The sequence below is a fragment of the Balaenoptera acutorostrata genome, chromosome 8 (genome assembly GCF_949987535.1).
Source record: "Balaenoptera acutorostrata chromosome 8, mBalAcu1.1, whole genome shotgun sequence".
Taxonomy (NCBI): domain Eukaryota; kingdom Metazoa; phylum Chordata; class Mammalia; order Artiodactyla; family Balaenopteridae; genus Balaenoptera; species Balaenoptera acutorostrata.
Genome location: NC_080071.1, coordinates 72,403,958 through 72,427,088, shown reverse-complemented (window position 1 = coordinate 72,427,088; position 23,131 = coordinate 72,403,958). Strand labels below are relative to the sequence as shown.

At 36.5% G+C, this 23,131-nt stretch overlaps 1 protein-coding gene across 1 annotated transcript in view; it reads left to right on the top strand.

Annotated features, from left to right (window-relative positions):
• Positions 1 to 20,505, top strand: part of ABCA12 (ATP binding cassette subfamily A member 12) — a 192,708-nt gene extending 172,203 nt beyond the window's left edge. The window contains exons 43-53 of the mRNA XM_007187873.2: positions 728 to 887; positions 2,081 to 2,334; positions 4,370 to 4,574; positions 5,472 to 5,581; positions 5,879 to 6,020; positions 6,895 to 7,029; positions 9,009 to 9,112; positions 10,477 to 10,569; positions 15,534 to 15,639; positions 17,958 to 18,095; positions 19,408 to 20,505. Of these exons, the coding sequence (XP_007187935.2) occupies positions 728 to 887; positions 2,081 to 2,334; positions 4,370 to 4,574; positions 5,472 to 5,581; positions 5,879 to 6,020; positions 6,895 to 7,029; positions 9,009 to 9,112; positions 10,477 to 10,569; positions 15,534 to 15,639; positions 17,958 to 18,095; positions 19,408 to 19,509 (1,549 nt within the window). The 3' untranslated portion in view covers positions 19,510 to 20,505. The remainder of the gene's footprint in view (positions 1 to 727; positions 888 to 2,080; positions 2,335 to 4,369; positions 4,575 to 5,471; positions 5,582 to 5,878; positions 6,021 to 6,894; positions 7,030 to 9,008; positions 9,113 to 10,476; positions 10,570 to 15,533; positions 15,640 to 17,957; positions 18,096 to 19,407) is intronic.
• Positions 20,506 to 23,131: the final 2,626 nt, after the last annotated feature.

Below are 23,131 nucleotides of genomic sequence, written 5' to 3'. Positions count from 1 at the left end.
AAAATGTGTATACATGTATGAATTTATGTATTAACAAGTTGTGAGTATATATAAATATATAAGGCATTAAAAAGTAAATATATTCATGTATATTTATTTTCATTTTTATCGATGCCTAAGAACACACATAATATTGTTTCTGAATTAGGGTAATTAATACAGGTAATACAGTTTGATATAACCAATACTTATGGTAGCAGTTCTTTCTGCCCTGAATGAATGGGTAGTATCCATTTAGTTAGCAGTTGTAGCTGATGAAGGATCTCTCTGTCTCTAGTTCTACTTCATTACCCCAAAGGTTGCTCAAGTATTTGCTCACAACAGGACATGCAGCTTCTAAGCATACTCTGTCTGCTTAGCTAGCCGACAATGTCGGTTTTTTTTCTCAACTTTAAATTATAAGATATATCTATTAAACTCACATTTCTGAGCCAAAAAAAAATGTCTTGCCTGGGTGGGGTAACACCATCTCTAGGAAAAATTAATTTGTAATTGTAATGACTACTCAAGATTCCTTAAAAGACCTTTACTGTCATTTAAAAAGCGTGCTTCACTTTTTTTTTTTTTTTGGCTGTTGTTAAAAAGAGGGATAAAAGAGAGATCTAACTACAAGGGTTGACAACTGATCTCTAATGTTTATTTTCACTTTGGAACACTATCGAAGTTATATATTTAGTAAAAGTATAATTACGGCGTGATTTTAATTCTTAGTGTTATTAACATAAAGGTATGCCACATTTTCTTGGATGTACTTGCTGGCTGGGCTCTTCCATGAAACAGGAGTGGCTTTCATCACTTACGTCTGCATCAACCTTTTTTTTGGCATCAATTCCATTGTTTCCCTGTCGGTGGTGTACTTCCTTTCCAAGGAAAAACCTAATGATATGGTAAGGTCCTTTATTAGTCTGCTAAACTTCAGTTATTGTATCAAATGCTTCAACATGTTCCAAGGTGGAGAGATTTTCTGTATTTTGCATTCTCTAAATAGAATAGGGGAATTTCATTTGATTCTATTAAATATAGTAGAGGGGAAACTATGGCATTTTTAAATTCTTTTTAGGTTCCATCTAGGTTAATGTCTATGATTATATTTATGCAGTGTCAAAACTATTGACATTTGATAGGGCTTAAGTAGGTAAATGGAGATACATTCAGTCAGATACCTTGTATGGCACTACAAAAATCATGCAACCAATCGGTCAGCTAAATTTTTTACTCATTAACAAATTGTTATGGTATGATAGGGACAAGGACAATGGCTTAGTTATATGACTATGGGTTAAGATTCATTTGAACATCCATAGAGAAAAAACCTGATTCATTCCCTTTCAGTCATGTATTGGAGTCTACTTCATTGTAAGCATCACTTTCCGTTCAGAGCTAACAGTCATGATTGGTGACAAGGCAAGTCCTACCAGTGCTGGGCAATTGAATGGAAAAGAATAGAAAGAAAATGAAGTGAGGAATAGACAAGCACACTCAGTGCTGGACAACTGAATGGAAAAGAATAGAAAGAAAATGAAGTGAGGAATAGACAAGCACACTCCAGGAGGAAGAAGAAAATTCATGAGGTGCAAGTGGTGGTCCCAAGCGTGAATAACGTGAAAATGAGCCATTTGCTCCTCGTTGAGATAGGTTGTCTCTCCTTCCATATCATTTTACCATTTTATTCCCTCTTCTAGTAGGAATTACCTTAGGTTCTGAAACTTTACTGTACTAAATCCCTCCTTTACTCAGACACCTACCCATAGATACTCTATCAGACCCTAGCACCCTGCTGTCACTACATTCCTAGGACCTAAGGCAGGTCTAGAAGTGATTCTGCCCCCAGGGTTTGGCCTGACACCTTAGACCATCTCAAATATATACATATAAAATCCTTTTTGGCTTGTATTTTAGTAATAAATCTCCACCATTTGGTTATAGTAAATGTTTATATGTAAATTCAGTATGCATGTGAAACAATTGCCAATCTAGATAAGCTTCTCAGGTTTCAATATTTATCTACATCTAGTTTCAATTTTTTGTCAATTTGTTGGAAGGCTAACACTGAGCTTTATTTTTATTTCTTTTATTTCAGACTTTAGAACTTATTTCTGAAACCCTCAAGCGCATTTTCCTGATTTTCCCGCAGTTCTGTTTTGGCTATGGTTTGATTGAACTTTCTCAACAACAGTCAGTCCTAGACTTCTTAAAAGCATATGGAGTGGAATATCCAAGTGAAACCTTTGAGATGGATAAACTAGGTGCAATGTTTGTGGCTTTGGTTTCTCAAGGAACCATGTTCTTTTTCTTGCGACTTTTAATCAATGAGTGGCTAATGAATAAACTCAGGTAAATACAATGAAAACAGTGTTTGACATCCATGACAAAACTCAATTCAAAATATTCAGGGAGGGGTCAGTAGTCTAAGCTTCTTAATTAGTAATATGGAAATGTTTTGCTCAAAAAACTTTTAAAAATTGTAACATAATTCACAATCTACTTAATTCAGTAAATAGTTATCAGACTTTACTGTGGCTCTGCAGGTATTGTAAAGTGAGGGAGTAAAATTAAATAAGCACAATTGTTAGCCTCCAAGAGATCAAGATTCAGTGGTAGAGAGAAAATATGTACATAAACAAAAGATGTAGTCTTTGAGTTGTGTTTGGAAGGATAGAAAGTAGAAGTGGGGAAAGAGAATTGAGTATGTAGAATATTAGCAATGGATTTGGGAAAAGAAGATTGAGTAAAGTGAGGACAAAATCATAAATAAAAATACACATACCATTGACCCAACAATTCTACTTCTAGGAATTTTTCCAATAGATATGCTAACACATATGCAGAATTGTGTATGTATAAAGTTACTCATCATAGCAAAAGAATTCCTAATAGCAAAAGAATGAAAACAACCTAAATGTCCTTCATTTGGGAGCTGGTTAAATGAATTATATGTATAATTTATCAATGAAACACTATGCAGCCATTAGAAAGAATGATGCAGTTCACTATGTAATGTTTGGGATTACTTCTAATATTTATTAAGTGAGAAATGCAAGTTCAGAACTATAAATGAAGTATATTACAATTTGAGTTTAAAAAAGGAATATATATTACTTATGCATACATATGCATAGATTATTTCTAATTATGAGTGCCTCTGTTAAAAAACTGTATATGGTTGAAGGAGACTTAACTTTTCACTAAATATCCTTCAGTACCATTTTAATTTTAATACATGAAGTTCATGTATGACCTATTGAAAAATAAGATTTAAGTTAATAATAATGAAAGGAAAGACAAGAGCAAAGATAGAAAAATCTTGAGGCATATTTGAGAAATGAGTAATACAATTTGACTAGAGCATAGACTAGATGTAATGAAAGAGTAGGAGCTAAAGCACGGGGTTGGAAAATTATGGAGTCTACTGATTGGTTAAAAAGCGATAGCTTGGACTTTATTCAAGAAACAAATAGTAGCACATTAAAGGTTTTTGAAAAGACATCAACAGGATCAAATGGTGCTTTAGGAGCTGTGATTTTTGTGGAGACAGTGCATACTGTAAGGGAAGAGTCAGAGACGCTGGACCAGTTTGAGGTTCTTGGATAAATCTGTGTGAAAAAAAAAAAAATGAAAGCCTGTGATGGTAATAGAAAAAGACAGAAAATGATAGATGACTGGCTGTTATAATGCATTTCCAGTGCTAGGAGTCTGACTGCATGAGTGGATTTTGGAATGGGGATGTTTTCAAAGAAAACATCACAATTGGAATCTTGGGGGGTATCATTAAAAGAAACGGGACATTGGGAGGAAGACCTGAATTGATTTGTTGGTTTGGTTTGCTTTGGTATTCATTAGGCAAGATACTGAAGTGGGTTTGAGATTTCGTGAGTTTTCAGGACTGATAACCTTAATATATTGGCTAGATCCTAGGTAAGACATTCACAGTAAAAAGACTGTAGAATAACATTCATATCGTGATGACAAAAGAAGAAATAGAGAGGATTTTAAAAAGGTGATAATTGATCATGGGCTTGTAAAGTGTTGAGTCTTACTAATGACTCTAGTCTCTCTGTTAGGCAGTAACTTTCAAACCCAAACTAATTTCCTTAGTTACTGAAATTAAAATTCTGACTTTTAATAGTGGATCTGTAAGCATTTAAGTCATGGAAAGCAAAAGCTGTTTCCCAAATATTATAACAAATATTGTAAAGAGCATCCATACTAATTTTTAAGTTATTTGAGTACCATAATGCATAAAAAATTTAAAAGAAACTTAGTATGTGATAGCCCACTTTTAATGAAGTGAGAACTTATTAAAATATGTCAAAACTGAGTGGTACCATTTCAAAGTCATTGATGCAGAATCATTGGGCCCATTTTTTAGACTCTTCTTCAAAAAATTTCATTCTTCACCTGTCATTGAGACAGTAGTTGAAGATGAAGATGTGTGGGCTGAGAGGTTTAGAGTTGAGAATGGTGTGAATGACTATGACCTGGTCCAACTCCATCATCTTACAAAGACCTACCACCTTATCCACAAAAAGATTATAGCTGTAAACAACATCAGCATTGGGATACCTGCTGGGGAGGTAAGGAACAGTGTTTTGTTTCTAGCTATCCTTTGTATTGACATGGTAAGTGGCAAAAATCTTTATCTTTCCTTAATTTTTTTCTAGAAATATGAAAGTCAACCTCTGAATATTTTGATGGATTCTATATATGTAATTTACATGTGTCTATGTGTTACTTACCCCGTAAGTCTTCGTTTTGGCAGGGAGGACTCACCACACACCCAGTCCTGAGCCTCCTCCCAAGTTACTATCCTCCCTGAGTGGACTTCCAGTCAAGAAGTCTATGCAGGGTGCTCTTTTCAACTCTTAGTTTCCAGGGCTCTGCAAAAGACAGCATAAAGAAATCAGTTGTCGGAAGTGAGGTACTAGAACTGCATTCATATTCATATTCTTGCTGTTTTCATAGAAGCAATAGTAAGGCAGCTTTGAAAGGAGGAGAAGAATGTGGACATTTCCCTTTTTGCCGAGCCTGGCTGCAAACTAAATGCATCAGGTTTATTCTACCACATAAAGAGATTATCGCTTCAGTAGCTTACTCAGTAAAGTTGTGAATTTGTGTGAATAATTTGAAATCTATAAATATAATTACTTTGTCAGGTTAGCATATCTGACTTGGGTATTCTATCATGTCACACAGAGGTGTGCTATAATATAGTATGTAAAACAAGTCCTATGTATATGTAAAACGTTCAGATGATTAAAGGAAAAAAGATACTTAAGTACCTAATTGTTTTAAAAGAGAAAGTTTTATCCAGTGCCAACAAAGCACTGCAATATCCATGAGTAATTCGAGTGATTTATTTTTCTTGGTAATTTATTTCACCCAAGGAGAAGAAGAAAAGAAATATAATAGTACCATGTCTTTGGTTTGAATTAAAGTTTACATCTTTTTTTTTTTTTTCTCCCTCAAACCAGTGCTTTGGCCTTCTTGGGGTGAATGGAGCAGGAAAGACCACCATCTTCAAGATGCTGACTGGAGACATAATTCCTACAAGCGGAAACATTCTGATCAGAAATAAGATTGGGTATGAAAACAAATGCTTCAGATTACTGAACACAACATAATTAAATGAGAAAAATAATTAAAATGAACTCTTTATGTTATTTTGTGGTTTTATTATTAAATCCTTAGAGGAAAAAAAGCTACTCGAGTGGAAATTTTTAAACCTTTAAGTATGACTATGATGGTGGGATTGTTTTTACCTCTTTTTACCAGACTCACCCATCACCATGACCCAAATAGAGCTACCTTCCCAACATCTGAGGACTAAGAGGGAAACATCTTCTCAAAGTCATTTGTGTTTTTGATTCTTTCAATTCAGGTCTCTGACTCACGTTGACTCTCACAGCTCATTAATTGGCTACTGTCCTCAGGAAGATGCTTTGGATGACCTGGTAACCGTGGAAGAACATTTGTATTTCTATGCTAGGATACATGGTATTCCAGAAAAAGACATTAAAGAAGTAAGTATAAGTGTGAAAAACTAGTTCATTTGAAAACCATTATTATTTCTGCTTCCCACACACCCACCCTCGAGACCAAGTTGACATCTGGAAAATTATGACATTTTTCTCCTGACAGTGATAATTGAGGCAGTATTAGCTTGATTGTGTATATCATAAATGAACCTATGAACTCGACTTTAGAAACATCTTGGCCCATGTTTGTTCAGTTGTCTTTTAAAAACTATCAAATAAAGAATGACATTTGCCTTAGGCTTAGTGTTCAGGTAAGTACTGAAACATGGAATTACCTACAAAATGCCCAAGTAAAATAGAATAGCTTCCAATTTGATTTTTTATATTTCTTTTTTTTTTTTTTTTTTGGCTGCATTGAGTCTTCTTTGCTGTGTGCAGGCTTTCTCTAGTTACGTTGAGCAGGGGCTATTCTTTGTTGCAGTGCGCAGGCTTCTCATTGCGGTGGCTTCTCTTGTTGTGGAGCATGGGCTCTAGGCACGCAGCCTTCGGTAGTTGCAGCACCTGGGATCAGTAGTTGTGGTGCGCGGGCCCTAGAGCGCAGGCTCAGTAGTTGTGGCGCACAGGCTTAGTTGCTCCGCGGCATGTGGGATCTTCCCAGACCAGGGCTCGAACCTGTGTCCCCTGCATTGGCAGGAAGATTCTTAACCACTGCACCACCAGGGAAGTCCCTGAACTATTAATTTTTAAGTGGACCTTTGAAAATAAACTAAAATTTATGTTGAATTTAAATGTTTTAATTTTTTCAGGAATGTATTTCTTCATTATAAAACTTTCTTTTCACAAGTAGCTTTTTTCCCGTTTAATGCTTTAAGGGTTTTGGCAAGGGAAAATCAACTTAAGTCCTCTTTTCCACCCACAGACTGTTCATAAACTCCTTAGGAGGCTTTACCTGATGCCCTACAAGGACAAAACTACCTCAATGTGTAGTTATGGCACAAAAAGAAAATTATCCACTGCACTGGCCTTGATAGGGAAACCTTCCATACTGTTGCTGGTAAGAGAATCATTGTGAAAAAGGCTACTACCTAATTAGAACCACATATCCAATAGTATGTGTAACAGTTCATTATCATTATTGCAATAAACATTTACTGAGGTCTCACTATATGCTAGTTATTTTGTAAAACACTTTTTACATATATTGTCTCATTAAGGGAATTTATATCAGATAATTTGTTGCCACAAAAATATGCCCTCAGAAATGTTTTTGTCTGAAGCTATGGCTCAGTCGGTTTCAGAGGAAACATGGGAATCTGAAGTAGCTGAAACAAAGTCAGGATATTCAAATGAGTAAGTAAAATTATGACAGAATTTGATTCCCAGTTATTGAAGAAATCAGTTCTATTAGTAACTGATCAGGTGAACTAACACATTTTCCAACTTCTACCAAAAAGGAAATACACATTTGAGGACAACATGCTGTGCTAAAATGTTATTTCCTTGAGGACAACATGCTGTGCTAAAATGTTATTTCCTTGTTGCTTAAAAATATGAGTTACCTAGCTTGAGATGCAATCTTGACAATATGCCATTCTACTTTATCTGAATTTTTTGGAGGCAAGAAATACATGTCACGTTTATATTTTGACTAAGAGCTGAAAAATTAAATTCATCACCTGGAAATATAAATTACACTAGGAGTGACATAGCATTCTGCTCCCCAGGCCAAACACTGAAAAGTGTTTATTTCAGAGAAATAAGCTTGCCCTTATTTTGGAAGATCCCCTCCATTCAAGGACTTCCAAACTCCAAAAGAGGCTTAACTATATGCAATAAAATCACCAGTTATAAATCATCACATTATTCCAGAGATTAAGTAATATGGAGGATCAGATCATTTAAACTGCTCAGTTAGAGTAATGCACAACCCATCTCTCTATAATACCAGAAGCTTATAAAGCATTATATCCCTGCCAGTCGATGCTCATAATGGAATTCTATTGTATAAGTGTCCCTTAAATTGAAGAAAACAATCTTTAGGCACCCCTGTGAGATAATAGATGTAAAGTACTTTACAATGTTAAAAGCTGTATGCAAATATTATGTATTAATGAGCATGAACTGAAATCAGGCTATGAGAGAAAGATACCGTATTTTCTTTTATATATATTTACTGTAATGCCATTGTCTTCAAAAATAGGAACAGTGACAATATAACCTTTACTGTTTCCCCAAATTAACACTCAATTTCTTTCTTTAAATTTAAATTTAACCCCTTGCTATAAAAATAAACCTCTGATGATCCTATGTATATACTTTCCATTTCAGACATATGTTTTTAATTTTTACCTAATCTTGACCTATAATTTGGTTTTTTAATCATCTGTCAGGATTTATTATTGCTTGTTTAGGTTTTTCATTGCTGCATTTCTAATTTTATGTCTGAATAATTTTTCTAAACATCGTTTACTTTAAAATGTAATTTATATCTTTCTATTTGGCAATTTCTGCAGATCTTACTTTTATTTCCCCAAGGAGTATTAAATTTCAATTAATAACATAAAACTGAAAATACACCTCAATCATATTAACAAAAACAAATCAAATTGAATTCTCTGTGCTTCACATAACATATTATCTCTCACTCACAGCCACAATTCTGCCATCAGGAGCAAGGTAGCAGTCTTGCTGATGTAGCTTCAAATATATATGTGACAATATGGTAGTAAATGTAAAAATTCTTGCTTTGTCAGTAATTGAAGCAGAATTTTTTCCAAAGAAATATGAGAGACAAGTGTAAAGTAAGAGTACAACTTCACTGAGACACTTTTTAACACAGATTGACAATTTTAAATGATTAATTTTGAGCTTTTTGACAGCAGCAGAAAGAAGCCTATTAAGTATAAAACAAGTTAGCCACGTGACCTGGAAAAGTGATTTCTGTTCTAGGCAAGTGAGATGCAATGATTCATGTAAAGAACCTCATCAAAATCTAATTAATTTGATAAATTCTTCTTGTAACTTTCTATTAAGGATGAGCCAAGCTCTGGGATGGATCCTAAATCAAAACGGCACCTCTGGAAGATCATTTCAGAAGAAGTACAGAATAAATGTTCCGTCATTCTCACTTCTCACAGGTAAACTGAGAGTCAGATGACACGATGTTAGGATGAGAGACGGGAAAGGTAATCCCGTGTAATATATACTGATAGTGAATTCCACAATTGGATTAAAGTATTTTATGTTCACAGTCAAAGGAGCAAGTCCGGAAGGTTTCATGGTGAGACTCCAGCTCCTGTGGTGGGACAGGGCCTAAGCAATCATTTAAAAAACAAATTTCCCATAACTTACAGCCCTCTTAATTCAACTATGCCTCCCTATTGCCTATCACATAAAATTCAGCATTTTTCGGCTTAGTATGCAAGGCCTTTTATTATCTGGCCCCGTCTAAACTTCTAGTCTTTTTTTCCTATGACACCCTCTCCTATCTGTCAATCTGAATGACTCGTGGTTCCGTTTACACTCACTGCCCTTTCCTATCACCTGCGCTTTCTTTGGCTGCGCCTTCTACTGGAGTTGATCTTTTCACAAAATCTCTCCAGATTCTAATCTTACTAGTCCTTTAAGAACTAGTTCACAAGCCTTCTCCATGAAGTAGACCCTTCCAATCAATTAGGTAAAAAAGCTACTGAAGTATTTTCTCTGTGCCTTTCTTACAAGGTCGGCCTTATGTTAAGTTCATCCTTTCGTTATAATGATCATATAGTAGAAAAAAGAACTAGGTATGTTTAGAATCTACAGACTTGTTTATATCCTATATACTAGGCTTGCCCTAGCACAGTATATGTTCTGAAGCCAATCATTTAATTTCTATTAACTTTTTTTTTAACTTTTTATTTTATATTGGAGTACAGCCGATTAACAACATTGTGATAGATTCAGGTGCACAGCAAAGGGACTCAACCATATATATACATGTATCCATTCTCCCCCAAATTCCCCTAATTTCCATTAACTTTTATATTAAGTGGACAGGGTGATACCTAAGATCTCCTCCAGTTATTATTGTCCATGAAATTAGAATTATATAATCAAGTACAGGTTAACTAGTTATAAACACAAAAGCATAAAAGCCAACTGAATACGGAGTATAAGGCATAATGAAAACAGCTTAGTATTATTCTGGAAACATTTCTTACGAAATGTAGGTCTTGAGTCAAAGTTAGAAAGAGCTTAAAAGAAATACTGTGTTTGATAGAGTGGGCAATCCAGGTGAGAGAGATGGCCTCAAGTTTGAGAAGAAACAGTAATAAACCCTATGTGAAGACATTTAATTTATATGTTAAAAGATTTTTTTGTTCTTCAAGGGAAAGGACATTTTAAGGAACTCAAATACTCAAACAGTGTTTCTAAGGTGCCATAATGAAAAAAGTTAAGCTTATGCTCATGAACTTAAACCAATTTTCTGTGCCCGGAATGCTGACATGATTCTGTCTTCCAGCATGGAGGAATGTGAAGCTCTCTGTACCAGGTTGGCCATTATGGTGAATGGAAGGTTCCAATGTATTGGATCATTGCAGCATATTAAGAGCAGGTGAGGAACAAATGTATTGTTTAACACATGGTGTAGGGTAATCAATCTACCAGTACTATACTCACCTTCAGGGATTATCTCAGCAGCCCATCCTACAATGAGTAGTAAAACTGGAATGGAGAAACTAATCACTGATTCACCTTAAAGTTAAATTATAGTACTGAGGGTTGAATTTTTTTTTAATTAATAACCCCAAAACCTGGAAGGCCTAAAAGCTAATAATAATAATATCATTATTATTATTATTATTATTCCCCAACCAAAATACTCTCGGAATGCAGTTTCTAGAGTTATTTCGGTGACAAATGACAATGAAAACACGACGATCCAAAACGTATGGGATGCAGCAAAAGCAGTTCTAAGAGGGAAGTTTATAGCAATACAAGCCTACCTCAAGAAACAAGAAAAATCTCAAATAAACAATCTAACCTGACACCTAAAGGAACTAGAGAAAGAAGAACAAACAAAACCCAAAGTTAGCAGAAGGAAAGAAATCATAAAGATCAGAGCAGAAATAAATGAAATAGAAACAAAGAAAACAATAGCAAAGATCAATAAAACTAAAAGCTGGTTCTTTGAGAAGATAAACAAAATTGATAAACCATTAGCCAGACTCATCAAGAAAAAGAGGGGGCTTCCCTGGTGGCGCAGTGGTTGGGAGTCTGCCTGCTAATGCGGGGGACACGGGTTCGAGCCCTGGTCTGGGAGGATCCCACATGCCGCGGAGCGGCTGGGCCCGTGAGCCACAATTGCTGAGCCTGCGCGTCTGGAGCCTGTGCCCCGCGACGGGAGGGGCCGCGATAGAGAAAGGCCCGCGCACCGCGATGAAGAGCGGTCCCCGCACCGCGATGAAGAGTGGCCCCCGCTTGCCGCAACTGGAGAAAGCCCTCGCACGAACCGAAGACCCAACACAGCCAAAAATAAATAAATAAATAAATAAATAAGAAAATCCTTTAAAAAAAAAAAAAAAAAGAAAAAGAGGGAGAGGACTCAAATCAATAAAGTTAGAATGAAAAAGGAGAAGTTACAACAGACACCGCAGAAATACAAAGCATCCTAAGAGACTACTACAAGCAACTCTATGCCAATAAAATGGACAACCTGGAAGAAATGGACAAATTCTTTGAAAGGTATAACCTTCCAAGACTGAACCAGGAAGAAATAGAAAATATGAACAGACCAATCACAGGTAATGAAATTGAAACTGTGATTAAAAATCTTCCAACAAACAAAAGTCCAGGACCAGATGGCTTCACAGGTGAATTCTATCAAACATTTAGAGAAGAGCTAACGCCCATCCTTCTCAAACTCTTCCAAAAAATTGCAGAGGAAGGAACATTCCCAAACTCATTCCATGAGGCCACCATCACCCTGATACCAAAACCAGACAAAGATCCTACAAAAAAAGAAAATTACAGACCAATATCACTGATGAATATAGATGCAAAAATCCTCAACAAAATACTAGCAAACAGAATCCAACAACACATTAAAAGGACCATACACCATGATCAAGTGGGATTTATCCCAGGGATGCAGGGATTCTTCAATATACGCAAATCAATCAATGTGATACACCATATTAACAAACTGAAGAATAAAAACCATATGATCATCTCAATAGATGCAGAAAAAGCTTTTGACAAAATTCAATACCCATTTATGATAAAAACTCTCTAGAAAGTGGGCATAGAGGGAACCTACCTCAACATAATAAAGGCCATATATGACAAACCCACAGCAAACATCATTCTCAATGGTGAAAAACTGAAAGCATTTCCTCTAAGATCAGGAACAAGACAAGGATGTCCCCTCTCACCACTGTTATTCAACATAATTTTGGAAGTCCTAGCCACAGCAATCAGAGAAGAAAAAGAAAGAAAAGGAATACAAATTGGAAAAGAAGAAGTAAAACTGTCACTGTTTGCAGGTGACATGATACTATACATAGAGAATCCTAAAAGTGCCACCAGAAAACTACTAGAGCTAATCAATGAATTTGGTAAAGTTGGAGGATACAAAATTAGTGCACAGAAATCTCTTGCATTCCTGTACACTAATGATGAAAAATCTGAAAGAGAAATTAAGGAAACACTCCCATTTACCATTGCAACAAAAAGAATAAAATACTTAGGAATAAACCTACCTAGGGAGACAAAAGACCTGTATGCAGAAAACTATAAGACACTGATGAAAGAAATTAAAGATGATACCAACAGATGGAGAGATATACCATGTTCTTGGATTGGAAGAATCAATATTGTGAAAATGACTATACTACCCAAAGCAATCTACAGATTCAGTGCAATCCCTATCAAATTGCCAATGGCATTTTTTACGGAACTAGAGCAAAAAAATCTTAAAATTTGTATGGAGACACAAAAGACCCAGAATAGCCAAAGCAGTCTTGAGGGAAAAAAACGGAGCTGGAGGAATCAGACTCCCTGACTTCAGACTATACTACAAAGCTACAGTAATCAAGACAATATGGCACTGGCACAAAAACAGAAACATAGATCAATGGAACAAGATAGAAAGCCCAGCGATAAACCCACACACCTATGGTCAACTAATCTATGACAAAGGAGGCAAGGATATACAATGGAGAAAAGACAGTCTCTTCAATAAGTGGTGCTGGGAAAACTGGACAGCTACATGTAAAAGAATGAAATTAGAACACTCCCTAACACCATACACAAAAATAAACTCAAAATGGATTCGAAACCTAAATGTAAGACCGGACACTATAAAACTCTTAGAGGAAAACATAGGAAGAACACTCTTTGACAGAAGTCACAGCAAGATCTTTTTTGATCCACCTCCTAGAGTAATGGAAATAAAAACAAAAATAAACAAATGGGACCTGATGAAACTTCAAAGCTTTTGCACAGCAAAGGAAACCATGAACAAGACCAAAAGACAACCCTCAGAATGGGAGAAAATATTTGCAAATGAATCAACAGACAAAGGATTAATCTCCAAAATATATAAACAGCTCATGCACCTCAATATTAAAGAAAGAAACAACCCAATCCAAAAATGGGCAGAAGACCTAAATAGACATTTCTCCAAAGAAGACATATAGATGGCCAAGAAGCACATGAAAAGCTGCTCAACATCACTAATTATTAGAGAAATGCAAATCAAAACTACAATGAGGTATCACCTCACACCAGTTAGAATGGGCATCATCAGAAAAATCTACAAACAACAGATGCTGGAGAGGGTGTGGAGAAAACGGAACCCTCTTGCACTATTGGTGGGAATGTAAATTGATACAGCCACTATGGAGAACAGTATGGAGGTTCCTTAAAAAACTAAAAATAGAATTACCGTATGATCCAGCAATCCCACTACTGGGCATATACCCAGAGGAAACCATAATTCAAAAAGACACATGCACCCCAGTGTTCATTGCAGCACTATTTACAATAGCCAGGTCATGGAAGCAACCTAAATGCCCATCGACAGACAAATGGATAAAGAAGTTGTGGTACGTATATACAAAGGAATATTACTCAGCCATAAAAAGGAACGAAATTGAGTCATTTGTTTAGACGTGGATGGATCTAGAGCCTGTCATACAGAGTGAAGTAAGTCAGAGAAAAACAAATATCGTATATTAACGCATGTATGTGCAACCTAGAAGAATGGTACAGATGAACCAGTTTGCAGGGCAGAAGTTGAGACACAGATGTAGAGAACACACATATGGACACCAAGGGGGGAAAGCCACGTGGGCGTGGGGGGGGTGGTGTGATGAATTGGGCGATTGGGATTGATATGTATACACTGATGTGTATAAAATTGGTGACTAATAAGGACCTGCTGTATACAGAAATAAATAAAATAAAATTCAAAAATTCAAAAGAATAAAATAAATGACAGGACTTCCCTGGTGGCGCAGTGGTTAAGAATCTGCCTGCCAGTGCAGGGGACACGGGTTCGAGCCCTGGTCCGGGAAGATCCCACATGCCGCGGAGCAGCTAAGTCCGTGTGCCACAACTACTGAGCCTGTGCTCTAGAGCCCGCGAGCCACAAATACTGAAGCCCGTGCTCCTAGAGCCCAAGCTCCGCAACAAGAGAAGCCACTGCAATGAGAAACCCGCACAAAAAAAAAAAAGAGTTATCTCGGTAACAAATTAGATCTTAACAAGTACATGAAGGCATCGATTTTTATCTAACACGTTCATTTGCCATTTGCACAGGCTTTCAGCCAGGTATTTAACATTTTTACTACATTCAAAACCTTTTCATAAAAAATACATTGGGGAGATGTGCATAAATATCATACTATCAAATTAAAATTAAATTAATATTTTTATGTTTGTCAGAGTGCATATGCATTTATACATATCCATGTTAATCTTCCAACATCATGACATTACTTTATACCTTTGTCTGTACAACAGCTTGGCTTTCTTATAAGACAATATTAACCAAGATAAGAAAAAAGGATGAAAAAGGCCGTATATGTTGTTCCCAAAGAGTCTGTTGTGACTTGTTTACAAACTCTATTTTTGGTGCAAACTGTTAGCTAGTATATTGATTTATTATTTATTTTTAGAAACCCAGTGATTTTAATCTTTACGATTGACATCAAATCTCCAATAACTTGCCTCTAAAGATTCTCTTTGCTTTAAATTAGAAAATATGTAGCTCCAGGAATTTACATCAATTACCAATTCATGGATGCCAAAGAAAGCCAAGATTTTGTATTTTCTTTCTAATGCAACTTTTGTCCAAAGGATCTGACTTTGTATAGTGGTAGAAATAAATAAAAAGTCATGGCATTACACTATTTCCAGTTTGCAAGATGCCCTGAACTTTTATGGCAAAATGATAGTCTTTATATAGGAAAAGGAGCTATCATGGTCAGCTTGGGTCCTGTTTCATTATCTAGAATTCCAGAGGAGCTATTTCAGCAAAACATAACTCATACTGTATTTTGCACTTCTTTCTAGGTTTGGACGAGGGTTTACCGTCAAGGTTCACGTGAAGAATGCTAGAGTGAGCATGGAGCCCCTCACAAGGTTCATGCAACTTCACTTTCCAAAAACATACTTAAAAGTAAGAGATTGACTGGTTTTGATAGTCATAATCTAATATCGTAGTGGATGTTTGTTATTTTCAAGCTGATCATAGCTTTATTATTCATCTTAATATATTTATTAGTTCAAGATGCTTAAGATACTCTGAAGCACACTTAGTATTAACAGATAAAATCTTCAAATTAGTTATATATTTTTGTAGCTACTTAAGAGTAACATAGTCCTTTTACATACCTTTATTTCTTCCTCACAAAGGCTTTATGACCATATCGTATTAGTTTTCAGGTTGTATACTTAACTAGATTATTAGTTACATATGTTAGGGAATTGAGGAATGACAGATACATATGACCAAGGGCATTTCTTCTAAGAAAAAAAAAATTACAAAGTTCCAGAATGTCACAGCTAGAAGACATTATCTCCTTTGCTTTCCTCACTTGAAAGATAAGCCCACAAAGTTTTGAGCAGAATTGCTTGGAAATCAAGTTCTTAAATCCCACACTACCTGAAACATTGCTCAATTAATTTCATCTTACATATACATATCAACAGGATGGACACACACAGATATATACATATAAATCTCACATAGTACATATTTAAATGCACTTGACAGAAAAGTTATCATTGTAACATCTTTGATGTGCAGGTAATGATATAAGATGATTATAGCAAGTGATTGTTTTTAAACGGAAGTCAGTTGTGGAATGATGAAAAGAAACTGGAAGACTTGGGCTGAGGTCCAGCTCTGCCTGTCTGATTTCCAGCAAGACATTTAAAGTCTCTGAGCCTCGTACTCCTATTTTACAAACACTGTTGACATCTACTTCACAAGACTGGTGTGAGAACTAAATGATAAAATGTCCACAAAGATGCTTCATAAACTGTCAGGTACCATATTAACATGAAGTGATTTTGGAGAGCAAAATAGAGTTCATTTTTAAAAACAATTCTTTTATCTCTACAAAATACCTTTGCCTCAACCTCTGATTCTTATCAAAGTCCATTTTCTATCATCTAAATTAAAATCAAATTTAAAAATTAAAGGACATTTTTTGTTTGTTTGTTTTTGCACAAACCACGTTGGTCATAGTACTTCTTCTTTCAGTGAACGTCTGGGTTGAAATCTGTGTTTATTCACTGAGTGATGAGATTACATTTGCCCTGGTCTGTTCCTCAGGGGGCTAGTGCTATACAAGACAAGTGCAGTAATGATAAAAGTTTGATTACTTCCTAAGCAGACCATTCTCTACAAGTATGTGATGGTTTCTAGATCTCTAAAAGGGAAATAACCAAACAACAATTTGGGAGTAAAAATAAATATCAATAAGATAGCCTGATTGCAGTGACAGGTGTGATGTAAACACAAATCAATGAGAGGGGCTAGGCAGTGAGCAAAGGAGTGAGAAGAGGGGTTTCCAGTAACGCAGGTCTGGAATACCAGGCTGCAATATACAATCTTGATCTGATCAATATACGTTACAGGGATTGTTTATGGAGTAAAAAAAACCATCCTGACCAAACTAGTGTTCAGGAAAGATTATCCTAGCTACTTTGTGCCAGAACATATGAGTGTATACGGTTTCTAAGCTTCTGAAGAGGCTGTTGCAATAACTCAGATGTGGAGTGGTGAGCATCAGGTTAATAAAATTGATGGTGCAAATAGAGAGGAAAGGTTACATTTGAGAGTTATTTTAGAGGAAAAATAAATAAGATATGATAATTGATGAAATATGCAGAAAAGCAAGATGTTAAAGGTACTCTAAGGAAATAAGAATAGGTTACTAAATTGATGGTGATACTACAGACTAAATAAACTGAAAAGAACTTTAGAGTGAGTTAAGAAAGAATGTAGCATTATTTGAATGAGGTTTCTCATAGACAGTGCTTTTGAAATCTGGCAACTTTAGCCAATATAAATTGAACAGCTAATCCTTAGCCTTTTAGAACAATTCTAACATTGAAAAAGAAAAATGAAATTTCTAAAAGTTATCTCTGAAAACACTTATGTGAGCTAAGCGTAATCTGACATTGGCAATACCATTCCACAATATTTTTTCCTAGGCAAGACTATAATGTCTTTATAAGTGCACATGAATGTAAAATATTTTGGAATTTTCATTAGCTTTTTAATTTGTTTTCTCTTGGATATTCATAAAACTTTTTATCTCGTCTTCGAAAGCTGTTAGTCTCAAAACATACCCATTATTTACACTGTGACATCGTTTTCAGAGGAATGAATTTCAGTACGTTTCTTAGCTCTTGGTCAAGTTATGTCTAGTCAAGTCAATATTACCTGACATTGAGAAATACATTTTTTCCCTCTGGTTCCCACAGGATCAGCACCTCAGCATGCTAGAGTATCATGTGCCGGTCACCGCAGGAGGAGTAGCAAACATTTTTGATCTGCTGGAAACCAACAAGACTGCTTTAAATATCACAAATTTCTTAGTGAGTCAGACTACTCTGGAAGAGGTAAGCTGGATACCATGATGCATGTGCACAATGTCACATTAATTATTACACATTCTGATTATTTCTTTTTAATGACATTGAATTTGTTTTTAATTGAAGCAGTATCTAAACTTGCACCTGAAAAACTTAGCTTAATTTATTTCTAAGTGCATTTTGGGATGTTAGGAAAAAATGTGAAAAGAGTTAACTATTTTTAATGGAGAAAAGAAGATTTTTTTCCTTCTATACGACATCTATACCCATCAGTTATCTGTATATGTAAAGCAACAATTATTTTCATCTATAAAACAAATAGCTGTTAACACTTTCCTTACTTTCCCCTTGGTAGGTTTCTTAAATAACATTACTATTGATTGGCTTCCTAGATTAGGGGAGGATGGGGTTATCTAGTGAGAATTTGGTGCCAAAGCTTTAGATCTGCTAGATTCAGGCAACCAAAGTGGTAAATGCAGGATTCTTTTGTTTCATTCACATCATCTGTCTTAATTACATTTATATTCAATAACTCGAGGCATCATGGAACATCCGTCATCACCTTTGCACTGTTTTAGTTTTATACAGTTCAACCAACCTGATATATAGAACATTTGATTGGACCTATCACTGGAATGGGTCTGAAAGTGAGGCTACAGAGGCCTCTGAATCATGCTGCATCTCATGGACAATTTTTTATGGGGAGTTAAGGCAATTATGGCTTTGCCAACACAGAAGATTTATCCTTTGACTTGTAACCAATTACCAGTATCATGTCTGGCACAAAGTAGACTCTCAATATTTTCTGGATGAATCTATGACTAATAGAATTTTAAACAAAGTCATAAAGGTCTGCCTGTTAAATAATAAGCTTACTGAACATAATGTTGTTGTGAGCTCTGTATACAAATTTTATTTTAGTGCATTAACTGTTGAAACTAGTGAAACTCTTGAAACTAGTTAAATTTCTCTCAACATCATCATACAAACATTTGGTAAGGGCTTGGGTTGGGCTCCTTGTTAAAAGATACTTGAAAGATACTGATACAGATCAAATAGATACAAATATGTGGCTATAGATATTTAATTATAGCTTTAGATTTATATTATAATTATAAATGTATTTATAGGTTGCAGATATAGATATTATTTTCAAACTCCAGATAAATTTCAATACCTAAAGGAAGGACTCCTAGTGAGAGTTTGTTTATGTGTTTGGGCGTGCCCCTATGAAATCTAGTTTTCTTCTTATTTGCTCTCCCATTGTGCATACACACACACCTTATTTCTTCCTTTGGTTTACCAAGTACTAACGGCTTTATTTCCCTTGAAAAATCAGGTTTTCATCAACTTTGCCAAAGACCAAAAGTGCTATGAAACTGCCGATACCAGTAGCCAAGGTTCCACCATAAGCACTGACTCACAAGATGACCAGCTGTAGTCTTAGTACCTCCAGCAAACTCAGTCTCAACAATGGCTGCATTTTGAGGAAGAGCCACAGAAGATACAAATTCCTCAAAATATCTTAATTTTAAAGTCTTATACTGTATTGGAAAGTTACAATTGTGCAAGACTAGCCAGTAACTATAAATGGAAAGTTTTCTTTCTAAGGTCAGTGAATGTTTTTACTACTGAAATGAATTTCTGTCTACACAACACTGTGAGCATGCTAGTGTGTAAGCTGCTGACTCTTATGCAAAGGTGAAACCACTGAAGATGAATGCCTTAATTTATTACTTTCAATAAAAAGACAGCTTAAGAGCATGGCTATTGGCAGTTGAAAAGAAAGAGTGGAGAAGAAAAGTAAGGTAGTTTGGGGTAGGTAGAATTGGGAGAGCAAACAATTTATTTTCAGAAAATAACAGAATGAACATCATCATGAATATATGAATCTATTGTGATCTGTAAAGTGCCAAGGGCCAGATTAACATTGGCAGTAAGGAGTGGGCACAATGTCTAGTGTGTGTATGTCATTTTCAGTACCTGTAAATACATGGGGACATACTGACCCCCCGCCCCGAAATGCCTTTCTACAAGAATGCTATAGAAGGGCAGTTTACCCTGGTGGTAAATAGAGCTTAAATCTATTCCTGCAATGCCTTGCCAATAGTAAGGCACGGAGCAGAGCAAGAAGCTACTTGCTTTTCAGCGGAAATAGGTGTGTCAGCTGGGCAGATACAAATCCTGAAAGATGATAGAGAATTCATGTGCTGCTGGCAGACAACATTTTTTAAAGCTATTACAGAAAGGTTCATATTCTGGGTCTCTCTGAAGGAAACATTCCTATGGAGGGAAAATGAATATGAAGATAATTTTCAGCTAATTACCCGGCTGACCCAGAATTATATATATGGCTATAGAATAGACTTCGTAATAATGCCAAATTATATGGCCCTTGGGGAAGGTGCTTTACATAATGTGTGTGTGTGTTTGTGTGCGTGTGTGTGTGTCTATATAAGTTTGCTTTGGCACAACTGTTTCTGTTTTGAAAATCAATAAAATCAACATTTAGTAAAAACAGTTCATGAAGTCATTTCATTTGTTAGGGAAGAGCCAGGAATTTAAAAATTGGAGTCACATGGATGACAAGCTCCCATGGGACCTGGCCCCTGCTTACTTCTGCACCTTCATCGCTTTCTTTCTCCTCTTCCTCTTTAGGGTGTAGCCATGCTGGCCTCCTTTTGGTTTTGCCAGTGCACCAAACTCCTTCCTCCCGCCACACCTCTGCGTGTATTTTCATATGTCTCCCTGCGTGACTTGCCCTTCCCCCACAGTTTGTGCCTAGCTAAGCCTTCAGAAATGTTGTTCTTTCTCAGAGAAGCTTTCCTTCCCTAATTCTTCAGTTTAAATCTAATCCCCCAGTCCTAAAACTGCACTCTATTGTACTTCCTAATTTTCTGTGAGAGCTTGCATCCTAATTTGTAATATATCTAGATTAATGATATATATCTTAACAGATGGCAACAAAATTTAAGGTAGAAAATATCCTGTTGAATATAATACATAGATAAGCTTTCTGGAGTAGACAGTGTAATTCTGAGAGGATGAGTGTCTTCAGGAGTCCAAACAAGCAAAAAAATGGTCAGGCTCCATGAGAGAATAAAGGGATTTGTTTATTGTTCATTGTGTTTGTTATTGTGGTGGTTGCTTGCTTGCTTCTGAGCAGTTGTAGGAAGAGAAACACAGGGGGAGGAGAGAAAGGAAATGGAGAAAGGAGGAACCAGTGAGATGGTAGAAGGCTGAGTATTGAAGAGAAACTGAGTATTGAGAAACTAAGTGGTTGAATGGACTTTTTTTTTTTTTTTAAATACATTTATTTATTTATTTATTTTTGGCTGCTCTGGGTCTTCATTGCTGTGCGCGGGCTTTCTCTAGTTGTGGCGAGCAGGGGCTACTCCGTTGCGGTGCGCGGGCTTCTCATTGTGGTGGCTTCTCTTGTTGCAGAGCACAGGCTCTAGGCGCGTGGGCTTCAGTAGCTGCAGCATGCGAGCTCAGTAGTTGCAGCATGCGGGCCCTAGAGCACGTGGGCTTCAGTAGTTGTGGCTTGCGGGCTCTAGAGTGCAGGCCCAGTAGTTGTGGCGCACGGGCTTAGTTGCTCCGTGGCATGTGGGATCTTCCCAGACCAGGGATCGAACCCACGTCCCCTGCACTGGCAGGCCGTGAATGGACTTTCAAAACCATGAATATCCAAATGTTTTCACATTCGTTTGCTGTGCAGCCATGCTGTGGACTGTCCTCCTACCCCTAAATCTTGGTTAAAGTCAGTCATACTTACAAATGCTTTATGTGAATGAGTGTCCAGTGGAAGTTGAGGAAGGGATGAGTTGTCTTTGAAAGAGGCACAGAACAATGCCTGCTTCACCACTGAGCAGGAGAAGCCTGGCGGGAGGGGAGACCATGAGTCGGAGGGGTCCGGATATGTGCTGAGCAGAGCTTCTGACCCCCCAGGATGTGGATCTGGGAGGTTCCAGCCAACCTCATCTACCTCTCAGTAGGCAGGGAAATCCAAGCTGGCCTCTGGATGACAGGGATGGCACTTTTGAGTGTTTATTTAGTATTTCTCTCCCTCACTAGACATGAAGCTCTATGAAGACAGGAGACCTACTTTGATCTTCCTAGTTTTCCCATCAGTACCTACACACACGATAAATATTTGTGGTACTCAATAAAGATTTGTTGGTTAAATAGATGAATAAATAAATGAATGAGAAACAAAAGAGAAGCAGGCATGGTTGGTATGGAAACCAAGCCTCTTTATTCTGTTTAAATTTATGAAATGCAGTGAAGTTTCCCATGAGGTAGTTTATTCATGGAGAAGAAAAAGGAAAGATGACGCTTTATTCCATAATACAGCTATTACAGTGAATCCACTGGAACAGGATGATTTTGGTACCTTCTTTGGGAATGGAATTCTAATGCTTTGCTTCTGTACATTCCTGCACATTTATTTCTTCTTTGTCTTTTTTGTCTGTGAGGATGTACTGTATAAGAGTTTCACGGTGCATTTTTACATATAAGTAAGGAACGTACATAAAAAACTACTTGAACCCCCATCCTTTGGGGCTTCTCTGCAGTAGAGAAAATGTTGTGAGAATTCCCAGTTCTTGGAGGACTGCCTCCACTCTGGATAACCCGTACAGATTCTGCTTTTTCATATGAGTTACCTAAATTACCTCTGAGGATTGTGGCAATCTTCACCTCACCTATAAAACCTGATTTTCATAATATTAAAACATTTGGAAAAATGATATGTACAACTACCTTCTCCAAATATGCTCCCTGCCCAAATGATTCATTCTTCTCAGAGATGATAATTCCCTAGACAACAGCAAATGCCCTCCTGGGTGAGGGTGAGGGTGACGCAGCAGGCTTGCATCCTCTTACCTCGACGGGAGCCTGGGAGCCTGCTTGCTTCATTAAAGTACGCTTATCAACATAAGTTTTTAAGTATAATAACTGCAAGCTAAAAGGGAATGATATTATTTCCTTTGGCATCATTTGTGACACTTAATCTTATCCCTCCCTTACTTATCAACCCAGACTGGTTTTCCATAATCTGTAGA